The sequence below is a fragment of the Tuber melanosporum genome (genome assembly GCF_000151645.1).
Source record: "Tuber melanosporum whole genome shotgun sequence assembly, scaffold_83, strain Mel28".
Lineage (NCBI taxonomy): Eukaryota > Fungi > Ascomycota > Pezizomycetes > Pezizales > Tuberaceae > Tuber > Tuber melanosporum.
This window is the reverse complement of record NW_003299132.1, coordinates 436,472-461,918: the sequence shown is the minus strand read 5'-3', so window position 1 is coordinate 461,918 and position 25,447 is coordinate 436,472. Positions and strand designations below refer to the sequence as shown.

General features: G+C 49.7%; 5 protein-coding genes; 1 reads left to right on the top strand and 4 right to left on the bottom strand.

Annotated features, from left to right (window-relative positions):
- Positions 1 to 281: 281 nt before the first annotated feature.
- Positions 282 to 2,332, bottom strand: GSTUM_00011394001 (uncharacterized protein; the record flags this gene model as incomplete). XM_002841896.2 has 1 exon in its annotated part: positions 282 to 2,332. Exon 1 carries the CDS (start codon positions 1,137 to 1,139, stop codon positions 282 to 284), a length of 858 nt encoding a protein of 285 aa, XP_002841942.1. The 5' UTR covers positions 1,140 to 2,332.
- Positions 2,333 to 8,859: 6,527 nt separating this feature from the next.
- GSTUM_00011393001 (uncharacterized protein) lies at positions 8,860 to 11,678 on the top strand. XM_002841895.2 has 4 exons: positions 8,860 to 9,271; positions 9,461 to 10,426; positions 10,564 to 10,927; positions 10,983 to 11,678. The coding sequence occupies exons 2-4, from the start codon at positions 9,708 to 9,710 to the stop codon at positions 11,238 to 11,240; spliced, it is 1,341 nt and encodes a 446-aa protein (XP_002841941.1). The 5' UTR covers positions 8,860 to 9,271; positions 9,461 to 9,707; the 3' UTR covers positions 11,241 to 11,678.
- Positions 11,679 to 13,838: 2,160 nt separating this feature from the next.
- Positions 13,839 to 16,055, bottom strand: GSTUM_00011392001 (uncharacterized protein; the record flags this gene model as incomplete). XM_002841894.2 has 4 exons in its annotated part: positions 13,839 to 14,546; positions 14,610 to 15,162; positions 15,220 to 15,641; positions 15,708 to 16,055. 4 exons carry the CDS (start codon positions 16,053 to 16,055, stop codon positions 13,947 to 13,949), a joined length of 1,923 nt encoding a protein of 640 aa, XP_002841940.1. The 3' UTR covers positions 13,839 to 13,946.
- A 418-nt stretch (positions 16,056 to 16,473) lies between these two features.
- Positions 16,474 to 18,870, bottom strand: GSTUM_00011390001 (uncharacterized protein; the record flags this gene model as incomplete). XM_002841893.2 has 3 exons in its annotated part: positions 18,173 to 18,870; positions 17,477 to 18,043; positions 16,474 to 17,425 (listed from the first exon to the last, which is right to left on the bottom strand). Exons 1-3 carry the CDS (start codon positions 18,640 to 18,642, stop codon positions 16,474 to 16,476), a joined length of 1,989 nt encoding a protein of 662 aa, XP_002841939.1. The 5' UTR covers positions 18,643 to 18,870.
- A 380-nt stretch (positions 18,871 to 19,250) lies between these two features.
- GSTUM_00011389001 (uncharacterized protein) lies at positions 19,251 to 22,858 on the bottom strand. XM_002841892.2 has 4 exons: positions 22,586 to 22,858; positions 22,013 to 22,325; positions 21,073 to 21,770; positions 19,251 to 21,001 (listed from the first exon to the last, which is right to left on the bottom strand). The coding sequence occupies exons 2-4, from the start codon at positions 22,161 to 22,163 to the stop codon at positions 19,379 to 19,381; spliced, it is 2,472 nt and encodes an 823-aa protein (XP_002841938.1). The 5' UTR covers positions 22,164 to 22,325; positions 22,586 to 22,858; the 3' UTR covers positions 19,251 to 19,378.
- Positions 22,859 to 25,447: the final 2,589 nt, after the last annotated feature.

Here is a 25,447-nt window from a genome sequence, read left to right as displayed (position 1 = left end):
ATATTTTTTTATTTATTTATCTATTTAAGGGGTGGGGGATAGGTCGATAGATCCTATGGTGAGAGAGATGAAATTAGGTTTAGAATACAGTACTGTAGGAAGTATGATAACTTTGTAGTACTGTAAATAGAGAGAGAAAAATTAATATCATAGCTTGGTAGCGATGATAATGCTGGGTACCATTCCCACTCGTCCTCCGCCCATCGGGGGAAAGGAAAGAAAAAAAGAAAAAAAGAAAAAAAGAAAAAAAGAAAAAAAAAGGAGAAATGACTAGCTCTATATCATTTTTTCCACCCACCACTCTTCAAATCCTTCGAATCCTTCAGGATCCCGTTCATATGTGTATTGCTGATCTTGACCCTACGATTAACCGTCCTCTTCCTCCCCTTCTGCGTCGCCTTGACATCCTTCTTGACGGTGGCAGGATCGACGCTGGTAGGCTTCAAACCAGCCCTCTCCAGCTCCCCCGGTAGCTCCCCGGGCGCGGGGATGACGACCTTGTGCCATATATTCCTGAACTCCTCCTCGACGACGACGTCCAGCGTGCGATCATTGATCCAGACCATCCTGGGCTGATTGTCCTTCTTGGTCCGGGTGACCAGGATCTCGGAGCGTTCCTCCAGATCCGCGATGGTATCGATGGCCCCGGACCACCCGTCTTTCAGCTCCTTGACGCTGAGTCCCTGCGCCGTCGTCTGCTGCTGCAGGAAGGCGAGGAGGGCCTGCGCGCTGCGGATGTTGTGGATGGGCTTGAACTCAAAGGTGTCAGCAGAGGCATCGTAGGTTATGCGCTCGTTGCGCTTCAGTATCTCCAGGAGGGAGGGCGTCATGCTTATGGAGAGGTAACTGGCGATCTGCTGCATCGTTTGCGGGCTCTCGCGGGATTTAAGGAATTGGACGGCGTGGTGGACCTGCGTTAGGATGTGCTGTCCCATCAGGGAGGTGTCGGTTGGCTGGCTGTAGACTATGGGTGCGGGCACGGGCTTGCTACGGTCAACGATCTTTTTGCGCTTCAGCGTGGTCTGGGGCCCCGCGCTGGTGGTGGTGGTGGGTTGGGGGGCCGCCACAGTGCGACGCTGGCTGGTTAGGCCCGCTTGGGCTGAGCGGATGAAGGCGGCAGCTTGTTTATCGAGGGACATTTTTTTCTCTTTTTTTCTTCTTCTTCTTTGTGTGTTACGGGGTTTTTGTGGTCGTGGTGATGGTGTGGTGGTCGTGAAGGAGAAGGAAGAGGGTTGTTGATGTACCGGTACTCGTAATATGGTGGGCTAACTGTGGCTGACGCGGAAAAAAGAAAGAAAAATATAATATTCCCATCACACTTCTGCCAAGACTAAACCACGTGCTTCTCGCTACGAGTGAGTTACCATGAGTATGCCTTGATACAAGTGCTCAAGCATAGGGGATCAAAAGAGCCATAGTTATCATCAAAGGTTTCTTGATCCTCAAAACAAGGCCAAGGTTACCCGCTATCATACCCTCCGACTTGTGTGGTGAAAAAATGGAAATGAGGATTGGCGGGCGTTCGACAGCGGTGGGATGCGTATACTTTTGGATTCTCATGTCATGATCTACCCGGTCAAATACAGCGATTGGGCTGTACCCTCAAACTGTCAAAGGATTTGACAAAAAAAGTGAAGAAAAAACGGGCCAGAAACACTAGATACCGCTCCCCGTAACGTCACAGCGTTTGATATATCATGCTGTCGTGCCATGACCAGAACAGACACCTTCTCCTTTCCGATAACTATGTCGTAGAATACATACTACATACACACAACATACATACATACATACATACAAATCCTTGTTTTCTGCCTTGCTCCTGGGTGTGGTGGTTGGACAATTACGAATGAATGAATAAAAGGGAAAAAAAAAAAAAAAACAATGACACCTTAGTTTCGCCCGGGCCCTGGAAAGAAACCAGTCAAAAAAAGAATCAAGTAAACGATGGCAGTAGCATACGAAAATAATGAAAACCGACCTGAGAAAGAAGGCAATAGAGCAAGGATAGCGAAGTAAAGCAAGGAAAAATATAAATGTGGAGGTTATGTACGTGGCAAGATTTTCACCATTTGAGCAGTTCAAGTTTATGAGAGCAGACCAGAGGGAGTTATTGTTTCAACTCTTGGCCCTCTAACCCCTCCATTCGCACAGACACTCTCCAGAATCCTCCGAGACAACGGTTGGGTCGGGATTGTGTGTTGTTACAAGACCCTTATCCCCGTACCGGTCCTGGATAATACTAACAGGGTATGGAAAGTCACCTGCATCGGCTGGATCCTGAGCTGTGCGTCCTGGTGGATCGATAAGCTCTGCCCTCTCGTTCAAGCGCTTCCTCGTCCAGATGACGACCTTAAACCTCGTTCGCTCCCACTTGACGTCTGTGCCCGCTCCATCTGAAGGTAGTCCGCCCGCAGGATCAGTCGCTAAAGATCCATCCGGCGAGGCAACGCGGACGGTCTTGGTGTAGTACATGTGAAATCCATAATGCTCCGTGGCCAGCCCCTTATCGAATAACAGGAGCGGCTGGTCCTCGACGGTCTCCGGGAACAGATTCTTCACTGGCGCGGGGGGGTCTTGACGCTTGAAATGGAACCCCCTCTTCCTTTGAGGCTTGGGGGAGACAATTGTCCCCGACACAGGCGAAGGCATGTTATCCGTTGTCCCGCTCGGGTCCCGCGTCATCAGCGATATGTAATACTTTGTCCCCTCGCCGGATTTTGGATGCCCCTGCACGCCATCATCCTCTGCCACGTTGGCGTAGTCTTCTTTGTCCGGCGTCTTCTCTGAGGCCGAGGTCCGTGGGCCCGAGCCGGATCCAGTCCCCTTCTGGGTCTTGATTTTGAAGCGAAATTCAGGCAGGGCATCGCGGTGAGGTGGCGAGTCGACTTTGGGGAATGGTGAATCGCTAGGTAGGTCGCAGCTCCACAGAAATGGTTTTGGAACACACGAACTAAGCTCTTTAGGTATACCTCGAGGCTTGACGGTGTGTGGGCCCTCGGGCAGCCTCGGGGGCCTTACATTTGCTGATTCTTTCGACGCAGCTCCATCGCCCGAACCACGCCTACCCTCGCGAGTCGTCGCGACGCCGACTACAATTGCTACTATAACGATGACCAGGAGAATCAGACCCGTGACCGCAAATATGCACCTCCGTCCTTTCCTTGTAAGTCTCTTATTCTTACTCCCAGTCTCAACTCCAACCTCAGTCTCCCAGTACCCCGCCGTGATCTTTTCCCTCCAGCTATCCTGCCTACTGAACTGCCCACCCTGTTGGTCCTGCGGCCGATCTGCCAAGGCCAACACATGTAATCCCCTCTGCCCATTCTGTCCCTGGGAGTTACCATTGACCGGCGCACTAGCCGCAGACGCAAATCCTTGATGTCCATGGGTGTATATAGCTACTGGCACCATAGGTGGCACATACTGAACCCCGGCGACTCTGGCAGCTGCATCCCCCCATGTGGAACCCAGGACCGCGGGTGGTTGCGGTGCACCAGCGTATCTGGAATATGGAGGTGGAGCTTCTGCATCTTCGGCCGTTGCCGCAGCTGGCCTGTGAACTCCTCCTGCTACCGCATTTGACGGTACAACGATTGATAATTGGGGTGGCGCAGCGGGTACTGTCGCTGCCGCCGTTGATGGTGATGATGGTGATGAATTCTGAGCTACTGATGCAGGTCGCACCAATTGTTCTACCGAAGCGGTCCCTGAAGGCCTTCGTGGCCCCGAAGGCGATGGTGGATTATCCAAACCGCTCCGGTCGTCAAAGCTCGATAGGTGAGGGAAACCCGAAAGCCTCGAGTAGTCATTCGGAGTTAAAGGAGACACTATGTCGTCCCCACCCTGCCTTGGCCCCAAATCGCCCGCATCCGGCCCTGGTGAAATCCCTGGTGAAGGGAACGGCGACAAGGTTATCGGCGACGTTCGAGGATCAATTGTGAGGAACGGTGGTGGCATTTCTATATGGTGTTTCTGTGGGCTCTGTTAACCATTGCTCGACCCGCGGTAGGGTCCGGATACCGGTGTTGGGGGAGGAGCGATGGGAAAGGTAATGGCTCCTTACTCTCTCTCTCTCTCTCTTGCTTATCCAGTAGCAGTAGTAGCAGACGGTAATGGAGGGTATGTGGGGGGGGAAGGGATAGGACAGAATATGTCGAATATTCTCGACCAAACAATCTCCCCGGGGCACGAGATCCAAAGGTGAAGGACGTCAAGGAAATTTGATGACAGTCAGATTAATACGGAAGATGAGGTAGAAGTATAAGACGCGTATAAGCCATGCAATAGTAAGCGGCCGCTTTAACTCTCCAAAACACTTTATGTTTGGAACGAAACCAGCTTTGCAGTAGGCCCGCGCTGCCAAAGATTATAACCCAAATTGTTTGCCTTCCGTTTCGTTGGTTTATTTTTGTCGGAGAAAGGGCTGTTTGTCGTCTTCCGTCTCCCGAGACAGATGCAGTGAATTAAAATTAGGATGGATGAAAAATGAATGGAAATAATAATAATAAAAAGGGAAAAAGGGGAAAACAAGAACCAGAAAAGAAAATGATGGCCCCGCCAAATCAAGAAGGGGAGATAGATGAATGGAAGGAAGGAGAATAGAAGAAGGGAGGAAGGCAAGGTGAGGAAGGGAAAGCTGGTGATTGAGGCAGAGCAATGCCCACTTCATTCAGTGCGAGAGGGGCGTGGTCTCCAGCGGTGGCAGCAAGAAATCTGAGCTACGGTACCCTTCAAGAAATCCACAATGATTCGTCCTAGACAAGGCCAGGTAGGCGAGGCAGAAATAGCCAACCAGAGAATGGGGAACACATCCAAATTCAGCTCACAGGGGGAAAAAGCCCTCCTCCAGCGCTATGATATTCAGTCGGTAAACTCTGTAACAGGCGGAATATTGGCTATCATATTCCACATCCCCCAAGACGTCAGGGGGCAGCTGTTCAATGATAGGCTGTCAACCGTTGAGGTATCAGGGAACGACGGAACGGCGGGCACACACACAACAAGCTCGGCTTGGCTCAATCTAGTTTTAATGTGGTCCCTGAAGATACTCGTACAGTACTTGTACAGCATGAGTAGGGTACAATGGGTACCGACACCAACGATAGCAACACCAAGTAAAGCACTCGAGTACCTACTGGTATCATAACAGTTTGGATCCCGACTATTCATAGAGATCGCTCCAAGGGCCGAAAAGTTTTCCACAGACAACCTGCAACCCGAAGCGAAACCTTCCACCACTCTAAGCGCCAGAGGTGTCGATCCCCAAAACCTCCAGATCCAACATGCTCGTTTCAAAAAAAAAAGATCCCACACACACACCACACTGCACCCCTTTTCTGGTTCCTGAAAAAAAAGAAAAAAAAAAGCAAAGCGAGTTAGGCGACACTGCTAGCATACCGTACTCGAGTACACACACACAAGTGCAGTTCGATCGAATGTGGCACTTGTACGAGTAAGGTACGGTACCGGTAATCACTTGTACCCATGGAGCATCATATACAAGTACAAGTAATATTCTTGGCGAATGGTGCAAGATCAACGATGCGTCCTACCTTTTCAGCAGGTGGAGTGAGCGTTCACTTGTTCAACTTGCGGAGGTGGGTTTTGGTCACCTGCTTGCCCAAAAGTGGAGTAAGCATAAGCAGTACCGTACCGTACAGCACAGCACCCATGAAGGAAGGAAGGAAGGAGAAAGGGAAGAAAGGAAGGGGAGCATGAAGTATCCTACCGTAGAGAGAGAGCGCGATGGAGGGGTTTCTATTAATTTCAACAGCGATGATCCATCTCCTCGTTACAAATAGTTGACGACCACAATACCGGCAGGCAGGCAAAATTATGTTATAATCCATCATTCATAGGATAAGACACTGTGCGAGTACGGGTACTCGAGCACACAGGCTACAAGTATCGTACTGGTGCTGTGCTTACCGGTGCCGCTCGGGAGATGATCTCAAGTAGACCATGGTATGTCATGACATGGTACAAGTACGATACCGCTAGGACAAGTACCCTATGATGACAAAAGAGTATTCATTCAGTACCGGTACTGTACTTGTACTCACCAGTACTGCTATACGTAGAAAAGCAAGCCTCCAGGGTTCTCCCAAGCAACAACAGTAAAGTTTCGCACACACTGAGCACGGCATACCGGTACTCGAGTACAGTACCGTACGAGTACTCTGGTGTTATTCGGGTCTCGAGAGTCAAGCCTCCAGCACGGTAACGAGTACGAACACCCGCAAAAATGCCCAAAAAAGGGACACTTTGGCACTTGTAACCCCCCTTGCTCGCCCGCGCCGTTCCAACGTCGGGTTACACCCTAATACCAGTACGAGTACTCGAGTATGCAGTCCCACAACGTCGCTGCAGTTTACCGAGGAAGTTTAAACCTGTGTTAGGCACGATATCTATTTTTGGACCCGGACCTGTCGATCACCCTTTAAGCTACCGCGCGCTGGGCATCCTCCCGTGTCAAATGAAATGTTTTGCGACGGGAGGGAGAGGGAGAGAATTTGCGCTATGTAGCGGTGGCCATCCGGGGATTGTTTCGATGTTTCGCGGTATAGTATCGTACTTGTACGCTGGGAGTTTGCATACCGGTATTGGTTTGAGTAGCCTGGCAGGGAAAGGAAGATATCGGTTTTTAGAAATAGTCTGCTGGGAAAATGTTTTCCTCAATTTCCTGTGCGCGCACAGTACCATGGAGGGAATAATACTATTTATCGCCTCGGAACGGAGATAGAAACCCATTGCGGAATTCCGGTTCGGCAATCAGAATTGTGCGTCGGGGTTCAATAGACTATGATTTATTTATTGTATCATAGCTAACCACTGGCAAGCCGCCGTCGGGGGGGGGGTGCCTACCGTATTGATACGGATCGTGACATGTCACATCCGATCTTCATCATATCGGTGCAGTACCCGTGTTCCGCCAACGTGAAGATCGTGGCGCCAGCGGTGCTTGGCTTAAGATGCAACACCGGGGATCACCAAGATACGGGTAGTATTGTATCCAACTATCGGCCGGTATCCTAGATCCGGAGTATCAGCAATGGGGGGAATTCTTGGTAATGAGAGAAAAGCAGTACGGTAGTAGTAGAACGCGATCCGTTGGTTGACGATGATGCTTTTTCTTCTTCTCAGGGACCCAAAACTAGCCCTGCTCGAGCACTGTACTCGAGCACAGTACTCAGTGCGGTGCCGGTATGATACTTGTGCCATGAGCCAGCTTGGCGTGGGGGGGGGGGAAGAGGCGCACTTTGTGGCACAATCTAACTGCACCCCTTGCCCATCTCATCCAAGAACACCCTCAATCACGATATTGTGCCTTTAGTTAAACCTTTATCTCTCTTCACAGGGGCATTGTAATAATTATGAGGCTCCAAGGTTTAATGTTGTTATCCCCAATTTTTTCTGGCGGTTCAAGAATTTCTGTTTCCTGGAGAGAGGGCCAATACCGGTATTGCACTTCTAGGGGCAGAAGGGAAAGAAAGGTTAAAGCGATGAACGGCATTGTTGTTCGGTCATCATTGTTTCATTGCTTCTGGGGGCACGAGAAAGGGTGATGAACAGCGGTTGCGTGCTCGGGTACACGTACTGGTACAGTGCTCGTGCAGGCATTCTGGGTTACAGTGCGAGTAGGGTACTCGAGTATCTTACTTGGCCTGACCCGACTACTAGCTTGTAGACTACCTATCGAGCAAGAGACCAATTCGGAGCGTTTGCGCGCTCCACCCCATGATACAGTAAATTAACCATCTCATCGTCTCCCCTTCATCAATCTTATTGTTAACATTGGTATTATTATTGCATTGCTTAATAAAGGCTTTCCCTTGCGATATTACAAGTACTCGTACAGTACCGCACCCGCAGCCGGTATGACCTGCGCTAGGACGGGAGTGGCGAGTTTTACGTAGATTCGGGATAGTTGGTGGGTTGGTCTCACCATACCGGTAGGTACAGTACATGCTGCTCCATCCAGCTTGGATTGGCCAGCTCTCTGCCGCCCAGAGATAAAGAAGAATCGAGTATTTGGGTGGCGGGCGTCTATCGGAGTGTGCGTGCTGGTGCAGGAGGAATTGTGAGATTTTTTGAATGCGTCCTACCGGTGCATTACTATTCGGCTTTGCGGAGTGTGCTTGCCGCATGCGATACTCGTACTGGCACGACGCCGTTATTGTACGAGTACAGTTCAAGTACCCACCCGTATTCAGCTCTCTCTCTCTCTTTTTTTTAATTTAATTTAAGTTCTTTTTTTTACCCTCCTTCCATCGTTGATAACGGCGGTACCGGTGGTCTTTATAGTCTGAGAGCTGAAGGGGGAGGGCTGGGTATTCTATCCCGTTTTTAAGTGTTGTGCATCTAACCTTTTCCTCGCCCCTTTCCCCTTTCCGACCCTAATACCGGTACGTATGTCGTCTGTCTGGCTGTTTGTTCATGGATGGTCGTTCCGGGATGAGATCTGGCAATGGATACGAGAGGTCTGGCTTCTGCGTTGTGGATAGTCTGGTTATCGCACCTTTCGACGGCTCGTAGCCGTCGCATCTTTGCCCCCCCCCCAAGTTAAGGGATGAGACTGCAGTGATAATTTCCCTCTATGGAAATTAAGCTGTATGGCTTCCACCGGCTGCGTACAGAAGTAGTTAGATGGCCACTATGACACTTGTACTAGTACTTGTATCTCAGGAGAGAAGTGAGAAGGGCACGAAGCGAATGAGTGGGGGGGGATATTTGGTCAGACGAGACGAAGAATAAGAAAAAAAAGAAATGAAACTTAGAGTTGACGTTCTCTTCCTTTCCGCCTCAGTCAGCTCCATTTCCCTCAAAGGCTCTTCTGCTCTTCCTTCCATTCTTAGGGTGCAGTACAAGTACGGTACTCGAGTATACATAGCTCCTTTCTCTCTATAATATCACCTATGGTACGGTACAGTACCTTTACCCTTTTGTACCTTCTTGCTGTCACCTCTTACCGTACTGTACTTTTCCATTCACCTCCGGGGCTTCTTTCTCGAATCCTACCTCATTGTTTCGACTGCAGCAGACGATCCGGGCATACCTGATACAATTCACTCAGAATTGTAACCCCGTCTTGTCTTTCCGCACCCTCCAGCTCTATTTACAGACAGCTAGGAAAAGGACATACATATCATACAGTAAACCGTTTTAAGTGACCATAGGGGAATAAAACGGGATACGGTGCTGTGTTACAACCTGTACAGTACAGTACTCGCGAATTTGCTGAAGAGAGAGAGAGAGAGAGAGAGAGAGAGTAAGCAAGTCTTCATCCACAGCTGCATATCATCCGTCTATTCCCTCAGACTCTCTTCGTCCGAATATCCCACCACACCTCTACGAGACAGGGCGACCCGACAGGGAAAGAGGGCAATTGCCGACAAGACCTCCTGGAAACGGGAATAACGATATTGTAATAAATCGGCTAATCATTTGACTTGTATAGCCTTTCGTTCGTTCTGTCCTCTCGGCTCGCTCACTCATTCTTAAAACAAAGGAACAAAACCCTACGCCCCCCCCCCTCGACCGCAGCCGTGGCTCCCACAAACCGTCCACGTCGGCGCTCCACCATTGGAAGCAACACCGGCCCACCTAATCTCGGGAATACAGGGGCCAACCCGTCATCTGGTATCTCGTTGAATAACAATTCTGCTTCCCATTCATCATTCCCCCCGATACCTCTTACGCCCCTCATGAGTGCCGGGGGCGGCTTTTGGGGGAGCAATAGCGACAATAATAACGCATATGCCGGGTCGCGGGCGTCTACCCCGAATCTACCCTTATCAAGATCCCATTCGCCTTTGCCTTCTGAACGGTCTTCACCGCCCACTTCAGCGAGCAGTGGCGGAATGTGGCCCGGTCGAAAGGGTACCAGTAATGGGAGCGCAAACATTGGTGGTTACTCCCCTGCGAGGAAGTTCCTCGGGAAGCACTTGAGGAAGCTATCAACTTCTCTGCCAATCTACTCACCGTTTTCCCCGTCATACTCTTCCTCGTATCGTACTCCTTCAACACCCTTCCCTCTTGGTAGGCTATGGAGCTGCTTTTCGTTAAAGAGGTCCAAATTGAATACGTTTCTGTTACTGGTTGGAGCTTTCGTGATCTTTGTGTTTACATATTTACATCACAACCCTGTGTCGAGCAAGATTAGGTATGCTTCCGGAGGTTCGAAGATCGTCATCATCTTGGCCGCAAATCAGGGTGGTGGCGTCATGAGCTTGAAGGGAGCAAAGGAGTGGGCTGTGGAGAGAGACTCTATTGCGAACAAGAAGGCGTATGCTGAGAGGTGGGGATATCATTTGGAGATTAAGGATATGAGCACCAAGAAGAGATATGCGCATGAATGGAGAGAGAGCTGGGAGAAGGTGGATGTCATCAAACAGACTATGAGGCAACATCCTAAAGCCGAATGGTGAGTCTATTCATCCAGATTTTCTGTTTTTTTCCCGGGTTGCTGGTTCATGGATATTTTTCTGGGAGAATATGAAGCTCGGTGGTCATATCTTTGGTAGAGTTTTGGAGCGCATATGCTAAGCTGGATGGTTCTAGGTTTTGGTGGATGGATCTGCATACCTTTATCATGGAACCATCAATTTCCCTGCACTCCCACATCTTCCGGCATATTCAAAATACCACGTACAGGGATATCAACATCTACAACCCACTCAATATCACCCATCCCCTCCCGAAATCCGATTTCTTCTATCTGGATGGCGTATCCCTTAGCCCCGTTGGTGATGATAAGGCTGAGAGCATCAACCTCATCATCCCCCAAGACTGTGGTGGTTTCAATCTTGGCTCCTTCCTGATTCGTCGGAGTGAATGGAGTGAAAGACTCTTGGACATCTGGTGGGATCCTATCGGATATGAGCAAAAACACATGGAATGGGAACACAAGGAACAAGATTCGTTGGTTTGTTTCCCGATTTTCTAATAACTTGCGGCTGGGAGGCTAATTGGCTGCATAGGAATACCTTTACACCAATCAACCTTGGGTCCGTACCGGAACCGCCTTTATCCCCCAAAGAATGATCAACTCGTTCCCTCCTGGGGCCTGCGCCGAGACCCCCGATGATAAGAGAATCTTTTACGATGAGAAGGACCGTGATTTCGTCGTTAACATGGCCGGTTGCGAGTGGGGTCGTGATTGTTGGGGTGAGATGGTTTACTACCGTCAACTCAGCGAGAGACTTAACTCCGGTTGGTGGAAGAAGTCCTTCCGCTAAACCTTCAGTTATGCTCTGGATATTCGAGCAGTTTCCTCTCTGTATAGTCAAAAGGTTGGTGGAGGTTTAACGGCAAAATTAGAAGTTTTAGCGGATTAGAGGGTGGATAGAGTTTTTCTTTCTTTTTCTTATTATTATATCCCCCCCCTTTTTGGGGGGGAAATGAGGAATGAGCCTTCGTTTTTTTTCCTCCCAAGAAACTGTAGGCGTCTTCAGAGAGGGGAATTTCATTTTCTTCCTTTTCTATCTTCTGTTCACTATACATACCTTTTCTTCTTGCGATTGCCATACCCCTCTGGGTATAGATTACTATAGAGGTTGGAGGTTTTTAGGGAGGCCAAGTTAGTGGGTTAGCATGTGGGTCTTATTTTTATCTTTTCTTTTTTCTTTTCTTCGGTGTATAAAATAGAGGTTCTCAACGACTGATTCAACCACTTCCCTTCCTCTCCTGTTTTCCCGGCGACAATTCTTGATGGATGACGAAGACAAGTTTGTCGGGTTGCTAGACGGGATAGAGGGAATAGAGGAAGACTGGGTAGTCGAGCATGAAGACCGGGAAGATGAAATGCTCGAAATGGACCAATTCCCAGACTGGGACTTTCCTTCAGACCAAAGCAATGCTTCATCTTTCACTCTCCCCTTATTGTCTCCTCCACCCTCCCCTCCTCCCCCAGAAAACATCTCAATAGTTACCCACATCGAGAGAATTATCATCTCTCTAACCGCTACCCTCACACAAACCCCACCCGCCTCCTCCTTGAGCATCCCTCTCCACTCCCGCCGCCCGCAAACAACCTACTTCTCCCCGCACACCTCCTCAATCCTCCCGCTCCCGCACACCCACCCCTCGCATTTCACTAGTACAACATTCCCCCGAAACCCCCGACAGTTCGCCTGCATCTTGACACTCCTCTCGATCCTACACGCTCACCATTCCTCCACCTCAACCCCCTTACCGCCCCCGCTAACAAAGCGTCAAATATACTACCACAATCCAACCCTCTTCCGCTCCCAACGCAGCATAGATCACCTACTGGATTCCCTCGCCGCGACATTCCGCCTAACGAGGCGGGATCTGGGCATCTGTGCTGCGGGGAAGGGACTGGTGTACGGGGATATATATATCGGGGGAGCCTACTTTGGCGGGGAGGGCAGTGGTGGGCTCATACCGCCCTCATTCTCGCACGAGAGCGTAATGCTAGCAGCGGGCGTGAGAGGCGTACTCCTCGTCGAGAAAGAGACCATCTTCCGAGCACTGAGTTCCCTCCGCTCGGGGATCGTGCAAGAGGGTTTGGTCATGCTCTGTGGGAAGGGGTACCCGGATTTAAACACCCGCAGGCTCTTGCTCCTGCTCTGGGAGCGGAAATGTGTAGAAAGGGTGACTACTTTGGTGGACTTCGACCCGGATGGGGTGGAGATCGCCGCGACCTACAAATTCGGTAGCACACTGCTGGCACACGAACGTGTAGCAGTGCACGGGGTTGATGTCGCTGGCGTTTTATCGCGGGATCTAATTTCCCTGATCACTTCTGCTACCGCGGACTGTGGTGGTGGTGGTGGGGTAGTGGTGACTACTCTCACCCTCAGAGACCGCAAAAAGGCCCTGGCGTTACTAACCAGACCCTGGATGCCCACAACACCATCCTGGAAAGTGGAAATTCAAAGAATGTTATTCTGGGGCATCAAGTGCGAGGTGGAGGTCTTCTACTCTGGTGCCTGCTTCGCACGGTGGGTTTTGAGAAGGGTTGGTAAAGCCGTTACTTGATCATTTCCAATACTGGTAGATGTGTATATAGATGGCAACCCCATATCGTCATTATGAAGGGAAAAGCGAAGACCACCCGTTAATACAGCGAACCGAATGAAACCGGGCAAGCCTAGGATTGAAATTACGGTACATATGATACAATCGCAATTACCCACCCATGACGCCCCAATCACCACCCTTCCCTCTCCCCTCCACTCAGGCCCTATGATACCTCAAATCGCCCTGGAGACCCCCTTTCCTCCCCTCACCCCCCCTCACTCCTTCCCCACCCACCACCCATTTACACAATAATCATCATAATACTGTAATATTATTATTATGGAATATCATAACAAATTACCGCCCGTCGAACCCATTCACCAACCATAAAACCCCCCAAAACGCACCGCACCGCACAAACCGCAAAATACAAATCCAAAGCAACAAACACCACACCGCCGCAAATATTTCAGGGGATAACGTTTTTTAGGGGTGAATTTTTCCTCCTTTGTTTTTTTTAGCGACTTGGAATTAACTTGTGGGTGGAATGTTGTGTTGCGGGTAACTGCAAGTTGTGTACTTGAGTAATCGTCCGCCTTGGAAGGGTGTTTGTGGGAAGGTCTTGAAGTGAGAGGGGGGGGGGAGGAAGGGTTATTTTTATTTTTTATTTTTACTCGGGGTAGTGTGGTTTTGGGGGATTGTCGTTCGATTTCGTGCGGGTGGGGTGTGCTTATCATATCATACGTGTTGTGCTGTTGGTGGGAGGGTGTTATGATAGGAATTTTGAGATTTGCGCTTACGAGAAACGGGAAGGAAGGCTGTTCGCTGTAGTCTACTGGGTACAAGCGTCGTGAACATGAGAAACTAATTCGTGATGATAAGGTAAGATAAAAAAGGGTAGGGATAAAATCAAGAGTATCTAGATACTTGTAGATACATCAACTGCCTCCCTACCTACCCTACCGCTTTCCCCCCTTCTTCTTCTTCTTCGCTTTGTTCGCGTTAACCTTGAGTACGTCCACCCTCCCACCGCCCGCCAATTCCATACTTTCTTCCCCACCCGTTCCTCCTCCTCCCCCACCCTGTGTAGCGCCACCGCCACCCACCCTCCCCCTCCCTTTCTTCCCCTTCGGTTTGTACCCACTCCGATCCCATAGCGGCAACCACCGTTCGGGATCCGGCGTCTTGCTGGTGTCGAATTTGTGTGCCTTTTTCTTATATACAACCTTCACCCCCACCTTCCCACTTAGCCCCTCCGCCTCCTCCGTGGGACGTTTCCGCGGCGGTGGTTGGGCAACGCCTGCGGCTTCCAGGGCTGCCACGTCGATTGTTGAGATTAGTTTTTCGAGGGGGGTTAGTTTTTGTTGGAGGTGCTGAGGAGGAGGGGAGGACGCGGAGGAAGAGGGGGTGGAGGCGAGAAGGCCCGCAGTTGCAAAGGGGTCACTGGGGGAGTGGTTTAGTAGGATCGTGAAGATCGAGTGTGCCGAGTGTAGGTCTATGTCTGTTGAGGTGGGGTTGTCGAGGTGGGCTTTTGCGGAGGCGCGGAGGAGGGGGTGGTTCTAGTTTTATTATTAGCATGGGTACCAGTAGGTTGGTTAATGAAGAGATGGAGGAGGATTCACGGGAGTCGGGGAGTTCTTCCAGTGTTCACTGGCTTTCGAAAGGATGTCTCTGACATGTTGACACCTGCCTTGGTGCTGGTAAAGTCCAACGAGTAGGCCGATCACACCCGGGAGGTACTTTTGGTCCTCCGCGGCAGCGGATATAACATTTTCTACTGCGGCAATAGCCCCAGTGATATTCCCACTGCGCATACACAATTGTGCGAGAGTCAATGAGAGGCCGAGGTCGCCGGGGCTCTTCTTAACTAGCTTCTCGACTTTGCCCTCACGGGCGGCGGCTAGGATTACACTTGCCTCGTTGTCGTGGGGGTAATTTTTTAGGTGCGCTAGAGCCTGTTTCTTTGAGGCTTGGGTCTTTCCGGCTTCTAGTTCCAGCACTGCATGGTTTCTGTCAAGTATCCTTGATTGAAAAAGGAATGCTTTTGAGGAGGCGGATGTGGTAGCTAACTCGGCCGACGCGATGAGTGACAAATGGGGGTTGTAGTCTGGCAGTCGAGAGGTTATAGCGATCTCGTTGTTTGTAGCGACGACTTTGAGTGAAGTGTCGGTGATACTAGCGCAATCCAATTAGCCACCCTGTTCGGACTCCAATATTTGTGCGAGTGCAAACCTAGGGACATCCAGCTCCTTCGACCTCTCCAACGCCTCCTCCCACCTTCCCATCTTCGCAAGCACATAAGCCTCTTGAGCTAGAACCGGCGCAACCTCGACCTTCCTCTCCTCCTCGCTAAGGTCCTCCAATAGCAACCCCAACTCCCTCGCCCTCTTTAGTAAAACAAGTGCCTGTCCGAACGCGCACCGGGCAACAGCTCCACATGCGGAATTGAACGCTGTCTCGAACGCATCCAGAGCGCTCCTGTCAACCTTGTTATCTCCCCCCGCTGTCGCTGATCCGTTCGCCCAAATCAATTGTGCGTTCGTGGCGCTGATGTTGACCCTCATATCATAGTCTTCGTTCTCCGCTTGGTACCCGCCCCTGGATAGTCCTGCGTATATCCCCGCCGCTTGGTCGAATTTTTCCAGTCTGTATGCCTATCCATCGTATCCCTCCATCAGTCGTAGAACAATTCATGGATGGGATTTGGGGGAAGATCATACAGCTTGAGCCTCAACATGCCTCAACCCCCTCTCATCCCTCCCACCGCTCCGAGCGCCCTCCACCGCAGCCGCCAACGCATCCTCCAACCTCCCCAACTTATAAAGGCAATAAGCCCTCTCTAGCACCGCCTCGCCTGCCAATTCCGGCACCGAAAGCACGGAGAACGCGTCCTCGTAGCGGTCGAGGTTTATCAGCGCTACTGCCTTAGTATGCAATGCTCGCTTGTGTGATTTCTCAGACTTGAGGACGTTGTTCGCATGCTTCAGGACAGAGGCGTGGTCGGCATCGCCGGTTATTGATAGGGTTGATAGGAGGGATTCTAGTGTTGCTGGGGTGTATTGTGACATTCTCGGGTTGGTGGGGAAGTTTGTGGATGGATTTTGATGGTGTCCGGTTGGATGGTGGGATGGAGGGGTGAAGTTGGACACGTGTGGCTGCTGGTTTAGGTTTAGTTGGTGTGGAAAAGCCACACTCGTGTAGGAAGGGATTGCACAGTTTGTCACTCGGATATAAGTTCCACGTTCACAGTTGCCTGTGATATCATGCTTGTATGGAGGAAGCGATTGTGTTTGAGGTTTTGAGGAGACATTCTAAAACCAAGGTAGATCTAATTCCCGGACCAAAAATGCCCGACAGGCTACTAAAAAGGAAAACAGCGAATAAAGTGTCATATTGGAGAATGGGGGGGGGAAGAAATGCCCACCCCGAGAGTTGCCTTTGAGGTATGCAACACCCCAACTTCAACCACCAGTAAACCAATCTAGTCTATTTAACCGTCAAGAAGGCGATCCCCTCCCGGGTAGTATTCGCAGCAGCTGCCAACGCACGGTTCTCCGTATCCGTCCATTTGACAGTAAGTTCGTCCCACTTCATAGTCATGTACTGCCTTTTGTGCTCCCTCTGCATATCCTGTAGTCTTCTTAATTCCCTAGGGTCTCCGGTACCGGAGTACACAATGAAAGCAGTGCAAGGTGGCAAGGAGTCGTAGATCTGCTTTAGCTGGGTTGCAACGTCCCTGACTCCCTGGGCAATCACAGCATGATTCGACTCGGTGTTTTCAATGGGGATGGGAGGACCCTCCTCTGGTGCGGCCGCCTTGTTCCATCCGCGGAGAGCCTCGAGAGCATGCATACGGCCCCAGACTAAATCAAGTTTAGGATGCCCGTCACGAGTGCCGGGAGGATCCCCACAGATAGATTTTACAATGCCTGTAGCTACCTCTGCGTCGTCCTTTGCCTGGATCACTCTGGCAGCGCTAGGGCTCCACCATTTGTCCGGTGTCCCGTAGTCGACGACTCCACCAATGCGGGGTACCGGCCGCACCCTGGATAGTCGTTTGAAAATGCTCTCGGCGGCCGCGCTGCTAGTTCCATATTCGAGCCCTCTCTCTAGTTTGAGCTTTAAGAGGTCCAGACAGGCTTTTGCATCTTCTATCGAGTCATGACCGTTTGACCCGTCCTTCTGAATCTCGCGTTTAAGGTGCTTCGTGGAGAGCCATTTTAATGAAGCTCTGTATGGGGGTCCGCGGGGGTGATTGTAAATTACCGAGGTGTCTACGATATGTGGATGGGCTATTTTGATGGCGCTGAGATCGGCGTTGAGGGATTGTCCGACGAGAATTGTATCGTTATTGAGGAGCCTTAAGAGGTGGTTTTGGACATCTTTCAGGCTAGTGGTGACGGGATCGAGCATCGCCTTGGTCACGCCGGAATACCTACTATTTATATCAGCTTCATATCTCAATGGGGAGAGATGAAGGGGAACTTACGGCGTCAAATAGTCTGTAATAGGACTATCGGGCTTAACCAGAGTATCATAAATCGTCTCCCCATCCCAACTCACGAGACTGATTCTCACTAGTTCCAACCCTTGCTTCGTCTGCACCATCTCGCAGTCCATAGCGTAAATTGTCTTTGCCTCTGTAACGGAACCACCCTCGTTATTCTCCCGACCATTCCCCCTCGAAAGATCCGTTTCAACCCACCCAACTTTAGTAGTTTCTGCCACAGATGAGGTCGTAGCATGAACAGAATGGACCGGATACTCATTCTCAACCAGTTCTCCAAAGGGCATAACAAGTCGAGTGATGCCTATCCTCTGACTCGTTGTATACTTATCGGGATCCTGTGGGGCCTTCCCTTTAGGAATAGGTGTATTTAAGAATCCAGCTATAGCGGAGTACACCCTCCCACGCTCATCCCCAGGGGCTACAACTGGCCAAACATGGGAAAACATATCCGCGAACCCTCTCACACAGACCTGTAATTGGGCCTTTTTAAGTTCCTGGGGAAAAAACGCACGCTTTCCCCAACCCAGGCCCGGCTTTGAACCAGGACTCGACGATTGGGCCGTTTGGGCAGACTTGACCAGATCATTCCTATCAACAACGACTCCCAAATCCTCCTGATTCTGCCCTCCACCCATAGCAACGGTATCAGAAGTAAGGTCCAGATCGCCATTGAACATCGCCATCTCCAATCCAGGAACCATGACAACCACAACCCCGCGAATCTCATTCTTATTCTTGACAAGCAGCCACTGGGGCGCAGTCCCGTCAGCCAACAGCCACAGAACAAGAGACTGTATGTCACTGAGCTTGACAGCGTTTTTCAGTCTGGCAGGCGAGACTTCGAAAGACGGATACTTGTGTTTCGACTTCTTATGTCGTTTAGCTATCTGCCACTCCCCCCCGCCGTCATCTTCCCCTACTTCTCTTCCCATCGAATTGACTGTCGTGGCGGTGGTGGTTGCGGTGTTGGTGATGGTAGTAGTGGTTACGGGATTAGGGGTAAATGGCCCAGATGTACTGGTCAGCTTGAACTCTCCGAACTTGATGGCAGGAAGTGGCGGTGGGGAGGGTGCGTCGCGGGCGTTTGACGATGAGGACGAAGCCTTGGGTGGTGGGAAGGCGTTTCGGTGTTTGCGTTTTCCCATGGCTGCTACTGTTCCTCGTGAGATTGATCCCGGGAGCAGGGCTTTGAATGGGAGGGCTGCTCTTGAGAGTGCGCGGAAAACTGCGCGGAGGGGCGTTAAAGGAACTATGGTTGAGATTCGAGTGGCGAGGCCCAAAAAGAGTTGGTACAGGAGAGGGAGAGGGGATTTGAGAGCGGTGGTTGTAGTTTTCTCCGAAGGGTGATGGCTTTGGGTCGTCTGATAGATGAGACGAGGCTTCGACGAGTTTGCTTCGCTGTTTTGTGCATTTAAGTTTTGGCGGGGGAAATTTTTTTAATTTTGACATCCGAATGCCAAGATTTACCGCATTCGGGACTTGGTATCATACGGTACTGTACATACTCGTATCCTCGTTTTTCTGCATCATTATTGCCTACGCTTCACACAAACCCTACCATTAGACTATGGACATTTATCATACCAACTGCTAACATCTGCTCTTTCAATTTGTTTCAAAATGCCATTCATCACGAAAAGCATCCGGCAGTGATTGAACATCATTTTTCATTTATTTATTTTAATTGAATTAAAAATCACACAAAGCAATAACACGACAACGTAGCCAAGGAAACGCGAATCGGAATAGCACCCTAAGAAACTAAAGCTTTGTTTTTTGGTTTTTGTTTTTCTAGGGAAAGAAACGCTACAAGCTGCTTCTCTAGTTAAGAAAGAAGTTTGTCATTTGATACAGCCAACCTATCGCCATTTCCGCCAGCAACTAGTAATCCAGTTCTTCGACTGACTTTTTGCCCTCCCCACCAGCTGCATCTAGGTCCATGTAACTCTTGACACTCCTTCCCAACACCGCCAATTCTGCCTCTCCCCCACCACTAGTACCACTGCTGGTGGACGTGGGTGCGGCGCTAGGGGTTCCTCCAACAGGCCCAGATGCTCTATTGGCAGGAGCATTGCCGGGTTGCCTCGCGAGTTCCCTCATCTCTCTGTCGCGTCTCTCCCTCTCCCTCTCCCTGTCGCCCCTATCCCTTCTCGCACTGTAGGGAGCGAACCTCTCCCGTCCAGTGCCCACGACTATGGGAAGCCCTGCAGCACCCATCGGAGGCACCCTATTCTCTCTCCGGCGCTGTGGACCAACCCCGTTTCCACCATCCCTACCTCTACCGGCGTCTGGGAGGCCGGGCCCAGCGGCTGGCATGAGGTGATTCGGCACGTACTTATCCGCACCGTTGCCGTGGTGCCCTGCGAAGAATGGCGCATTGAAGTTGAATCCGGGGGGTGGTTGGAAAGTTCCAGGCGGGGGAGCAGGGCCGCCGAAAGTGCCCAAAGACATCATCGGCGCGAACCCACGGTTACCACCGGTCTGAACGGTCTGGAACCCTCCTTGGTTGTTCTGTTCTATCTTAGGAGGATGAACTCTGCACGGATCCAGGACATAGCTGTTGACTAGTTGAGCTTCTGTCTTCAAAAGCTGCAACCATTCGCCATGCTTTTTATCCAAGTGCTTCCTCCAGAACTCCTCGGCTTTGAACAACTTGGTACACCCGGCGACTTTACATCGGTATTTACCTTCATCTTCTTGCTTCATGCTTCGTTGGACCTCATCCTCGACTGCTTCAGGAACAGGCTTGCCACCAACTTTCCTAAGCCTGTCTTTGTAGTCTTCATCATTTGGCTGTGGGGGACTGACGAAAAACTCCAGTTTGTCCTGCCAGGCTTTGGTCCAATTGACGGTGCGGTTGTCCGGAGCAAAATCACTGGCCGGGGTAGGGCGGCGCATATGGCCGCCGGGGCATTTCCTGGTGAGTTCAACAATGGAGTCGGATGAGGAAACACAGTAGATACAAAACGAAAAGACCCGACGAAGGTATTCCACCCCCATATCGATGGTCTTCTTGATGATCTTAAGCTCGACCTCACTCTCACCACTCTCCTCCCCTTCCTCCTCACTCCCCATCCTTTTCTCTCGCTCACCACGGCCCCATTCCTCAACTTTATCTTTGATCATCTCCCAGCCGTCATATTCTATCATTGAATCATCGCCATCGCGATGAAGCTCTGCTTCCAGTTTCTCGATACATTTTTCAACCAACTTGGCTTCTCTCTTCAGATTCTCAGGCAGACTCATGGCTTCGTTTAGAACCTTCTTGGTTCTAGCACTAGTCGGTCCATTATGGATTCCCACATGGCATACAAAGTCGCCGTGGACGTCATCGTGAATGCTCTTTCCATTGAGAAGTTCGACGATCGATTCATCAACTGGTGCGGGCTCAGATGTAGGGTCTGTGTGGGAAAGAAGGATGAAGCCGATACGGTGAAATTTCTTTAAGGGATTAGGGTCCGAGAGCGAGATATAGTGAAAATTTGAAAGATTTGTAGAGGCAAGCTGTTCACAATCAGTCGCAGCTCAACAAGGAAATGCGAAAGCTTAATATTAAAAGTGGATAAGATGTTTACCTCTTCTAATTGAGCTCGGCTGACAGTAGGACTGATAGTCTTGATCAACAATACTGGTTTCAGACCACCGTCTTCGACGGTTCTATTGATCTCCTCAATCTCCTCACCAGGCTCAAGACCAGTATCTTCGGACTTTGGGGCAGTGCCAGTGCCAGTTTCACGGTCAATGTTATCTAAAGCCCCACTCTGCATTTGAGCCCTCCATCTCTCGAAGGCCCCTCTTCTATAGTCCACTATCTTCGCCTTTGTGACTTCCTTCTCACCGGGGACGTAGCGTTCTTTAAACCATTCATCATTCTTATGTGTGGTCACAAACAGCTTCGCGAGGCGCGCAGTAAGTTCGTCCTTATATTCATCATACTTCTGCTTTACCTCCTCCTTCATATTAGGGCCAGTCCCACCTGGATTTTCCTGATGGTACCAATCAGAGAAGTAATTAAACGTGACTTGGTAGTCTAGCCTATGAGGATCGAAGTACATGGGAGGGGCAGTCCCGTTGTGTGGTGGAACGTAGCGATCAATTGCGCCAGGTTTCCCAACCATGGGAAGCTGGGGGACGCCATGCTGAGCGTACTCAAAGCGCGAACGAGAAGGTGAGCGAGAGCGACGGGGTTGAGGAGATCGAGGCACATAACGATCGATATTCCCACCTACAGGGGGAGATCGTGAACGGCGAGGTGGTAAACGACGCATGGGGCCTGCAGAAACCAACCCCGTCAGCGAAACTCTCTCCACAAGGTGTGCGCAGAAAAAAACAGAGTGGCCTGAGAAAAATGAGATCACACGATGAGCTAAGCTCCACCCGCCGCTGACCGGGCACCAAAACAAAATGGAAATAATAAAAATAACTCGTGCGAGAAACAAAGGCAAACCGCAGCTAGCACACGCACCCAGAATGCGACGCAAACAACCGTTATTGCAAATAAAGGAGGTAGCTTACCAGGACTTCTTCCTCGCCCTCTTCCGTAACCCCATTCAACGTCACCCAACCGGCTATAATCGCTCTCCAATGTAGCGCGATCCCGACTTCCCCGGCTCCTGTCCCTATCCCTGTCACCGCCATTATAGCGGTCGTTTCCAGGGTAAGACATTGTCTTTATGAGAATAAAAGTATAAGGCTCTCGGCTTCCTAGTTGTTGAAGAATAACGAGCGAATCGATGGTGTGGTGCTGATTGACCACGGAGGAGTGGAAGGAGGAGAAAGTCCCTCGTGGAGACGTGACGTAGGCGTAGTAGGAGAGATTGAATAGGATCTGTTGTTGCGCCGAGCCATGACCCAAAGTGTTAAAATAAGGATCAAAAAAGAATAGAGGAGAGAGAAGAGAGAAGAGAACAGTAAGGAGTAAGGTTTGGTTTGTTTGGAAGAGAAAAAAAAAGGGGGGGCAAGAAAAGGGAAAGAAAAGGGAAAAAAGAACAAGAGAACGAAGCGACGAAGGAGGACGGTTCAGGTAAAGGAGTAGGAGTACGGTAAGAGGAAGAGTAGAGGAGAGAAAAAAAGGAGGAGGCAACACACAAGAAAAAGGAGAGAGATATGAGCGAAGCGGCTCAGATGGATGAGATGGTTAACGATAGAATTTCCACGGCCAGTGAGAAGTGATAGCAGCCCCTAGATTAGAGAGGAAGAAAGATCAACAAAAGAGGTTGTAGATGAGTTGTGAGTGTGTAGGTGTGGGTGTGTAGGAAGGTGAGGGATTGAGAGGATGAGCGAGAGTGAGGTGAGTGAGATGTGGAGAGGGGGAAGGAATAGGAAAGGGCCAGGGCAAGGGGGAAAGGGGGGGGAGCTGACTTTACAGGGGAAGTCAAGAGCGATGTGAGGAGTGAGTGAGAGAGGGAAGAGCCAAGAGCCAATCCAACCCTCCAGCCGCCAAAACCCAAGACACTGAGGAGACACCAAGAAGAAAAGCCGATGGACTCAACAGGGGGACCTGGGACGAGTGCCTGGAATTCACTATCGTACCGGCACTGCACGGGGACAGTGCCGCATGTACCTGTACCGGTACTCGGGTGCTCGCTCTTTTGCTCAGTGCTGTTCCCACGACAATAGGCCAAGAGATCTGAAGGAGGTCTAAGGTGTGGCGCAACATTCCTTCCTAAGAAATGGTAGCTGTTGTCCCGCCTGGGGAAACCTCCACATCCATGGTATCATACCACTATGATACCCTACCAGGCACGTCATCAGCAGACTTCAAATTCAATGATCATAAGCTATGATACTAGTAAATTTCAGTCGTCCCATTCGTATCATAATATTATAGTACCATTCGCCACTTATTCCCTCCTTACTACCAAAAAAGAGAAGAAAAATACCAATCCCCACGATCCATTCCAAGATGTGTCCAATCTCTCACATCCCCTCAATCACCCGCCCAGGCCTCATCTTCGCAAGCCCCGCAGCTTCTATCCTCCTCCTACCAACAATCCTGGGCTGTCTAGCGTGTGTATAGAAGCAGTGGGACCCACTTGCGGCGTGGTTTACGGTACTGTATTGGGGTGGTTGGGGTTCTGAATGGATGGGATATTGGTGGGGTTTGGGAGCTGGAGGGGGGGGAAGCGAAGGAGGGGTAGTACGAGTACCCGTAGAGGGAGTAGGGGGAGAGGGATGGGCTCTTTTGAACTGGTGGAGAGAGGGGGGTGCGGGTGGCGGGTGGCGGGTGGCGGGTGGCGGGGCCGCCAATCGCCCGCCTGGACTTGGCATATCATACCTACCGTATGATACAGGTCCCTGGCATGAATGGAGCGAACATAGTGGCGGTGCTGGGGGCTGAAAGGCCATTGTCTGAGACATTAGATTATCCCTGTAAATTGCCGAAGTAGTTAGCATCAAAATAAAGAAAAAGGGGGAGGGATTAATCAAAAGGTGGATGTTTTTCTAGGTAACTGCATATTCGTAAAAAGTATCAGCAATCGCCAATATCATAAAGCACCACAAACCAAAAAAAAAAAAGAGAAAAAAAAAATAGAAAAAAAAAATAGAAAAAAAAGACCTACATTTCCTGTAAGTAAACATTATATCCATATTGTAGAATTATGAGAAATCACTTACCTAGAAATAGAAAATGATGGAAGCCCAAAGATGTGAATGGGTACCTATAAACAAAGATGTGCAGTCCAGGCCTTGCAATCTTCTGCAGGCGGGATATATTGACAAATTGCTAACAATCAAGGACTAAGAGTTAGCATGGTCTTTGACATTTGTTAAGCGCACTTCACCTCGAAAAAACCCAAGGAACAACCCTTTTCCATCGATACGCTGACTCGGCATCGTCTTGTTGCTACTGTAATAACAGGCACTGCTCATAGATGAATGCCACTCTCTGAGGTGGCAGCAGCCTGCGGCATGCAAGCATGTCTGAGAATCCTCCAGAAAGCCTTCCGTAGGGAAGGCTACTCCAGGAGAGTTGCTTGCAAGAAGCCATTTCTTGATAAGCAGACGAAGGAACTTCATCTTGCTTTCGCGATGACCCATCAGAGGTGGACAAGAGAGGATTGGCGTTGGGTCATCTAGACCAACGAACGTTATATCTGGCTCTCTGGACATACCAATTATGTCTGGGTGACCAGACACCCTGGAGAAGAGTTTAAGGATGATTGTCTTATCCCTAAGTTTGCTAAGAAGAACTCTATTATGGTCAGGGGGGGGAATTTGTAACGTGTTCGCAAAGTACTAATCACATTATCGGTAAATAGTACGATAGTTAGCAAGTGGCCCGTTCTACCAGAGAGGAGGCGACAGCTGAGAACTAAAGGAGATTTTGAAGGTGAACTGAGAAACAAAGAAGTAACTGTTCAACCAAGTATATTGAAATACTGTCTGTCGAAGTCGGCCTTTTCCATCATGGACTCAGGCGGTCTTTAAATACACAAATCTGTTCATGTCTAGCATAAATGGAACTAATCAAAGGTATCAATCGATACACTTTTGTAAAACTTATTAAGTATCAAAGCGATACTTAAAATAAAACATAAAGTAAAACTAAGTATCAAACGATACTTAAAATAAACCAAGTATTAAAGCAATACTTAAAAAGAAATATAAAACAAAACTAAGTATCAAACGATACTTAAAACAAACCAAGTATTAAAGTGATACTTAAAACAAAACATAAAACAAAATTAAGTATGAAACGATGCTTAAAACAAACCAAGTATCAAAGCGATACTTAAAACAAAACATAAAATAAAACTAATAACCGAGTACCTGTACCGGTTACATTCCCCAAAATAAAACAACTGTTTTAACAAACAAAACTTAATAATCATCAAAAGTGGAATCCAAGAAACTAAATGCTGCAGTCTCTGCTATGAGTTCTTCATCATAAGTGTCACACTAGAAACAAGAGGAAATCCTAAGAAAACATTGAGACTCAAAGAAATG

What these genes read in the sequence shown, in the direction of transcription:
- GSTUM_00011393001 (XM_002841895.2), top strand. Translation starts at nt 9,708, where the DNA reads ATGAGTGCCGGGGGCGGCTTTTGGGGGAGCAATAGCGACAATAATAAC. An exon ending in CAACATCCTAAAGCCGAATG is followed by an intron (nt 10,427 to 10,563) that starts GTGAGTCTATTC and finishes GGATGGTTCTAG; the next exon opens with GTTTTGGTGGATGGATCTGC. An exon ending in ACAAGGAACAAGATTCGTTG is followed by an intron (nt 10,928 to 10,982) that starts GTTTGTTTCCCG and finishes TTGGCTGCATAG; the next exon opens with GAATACCTTTACACCAATCA.
- GSTUM_00011389001 (XM_002841892.2), bottom strand. Translation starts at nt 22,163, where the DNA reads ATGTCTTACCCTGGAAACGACCGCTATAATGGCGGTGACAGGGATAGG. An exon ending in AGGGCGAGGAAGAAGTCCTG is followed by an intron (nt 21,771 to 22,012) that starts GTAAGCTACCTC and finishes TGGTTTCTGCAG; the next exon opens with GCCCCATGCGTCGTTTACCA. An exon ending in GCCGAGCTCAATTAGAAGAG is followed by an intron (nt 21,002 to 21,072) that starts GTAAACATCTTA and finishes GATTGTGAACAG; the next exon opens with CTTGCCTCTACAAATCTTTC.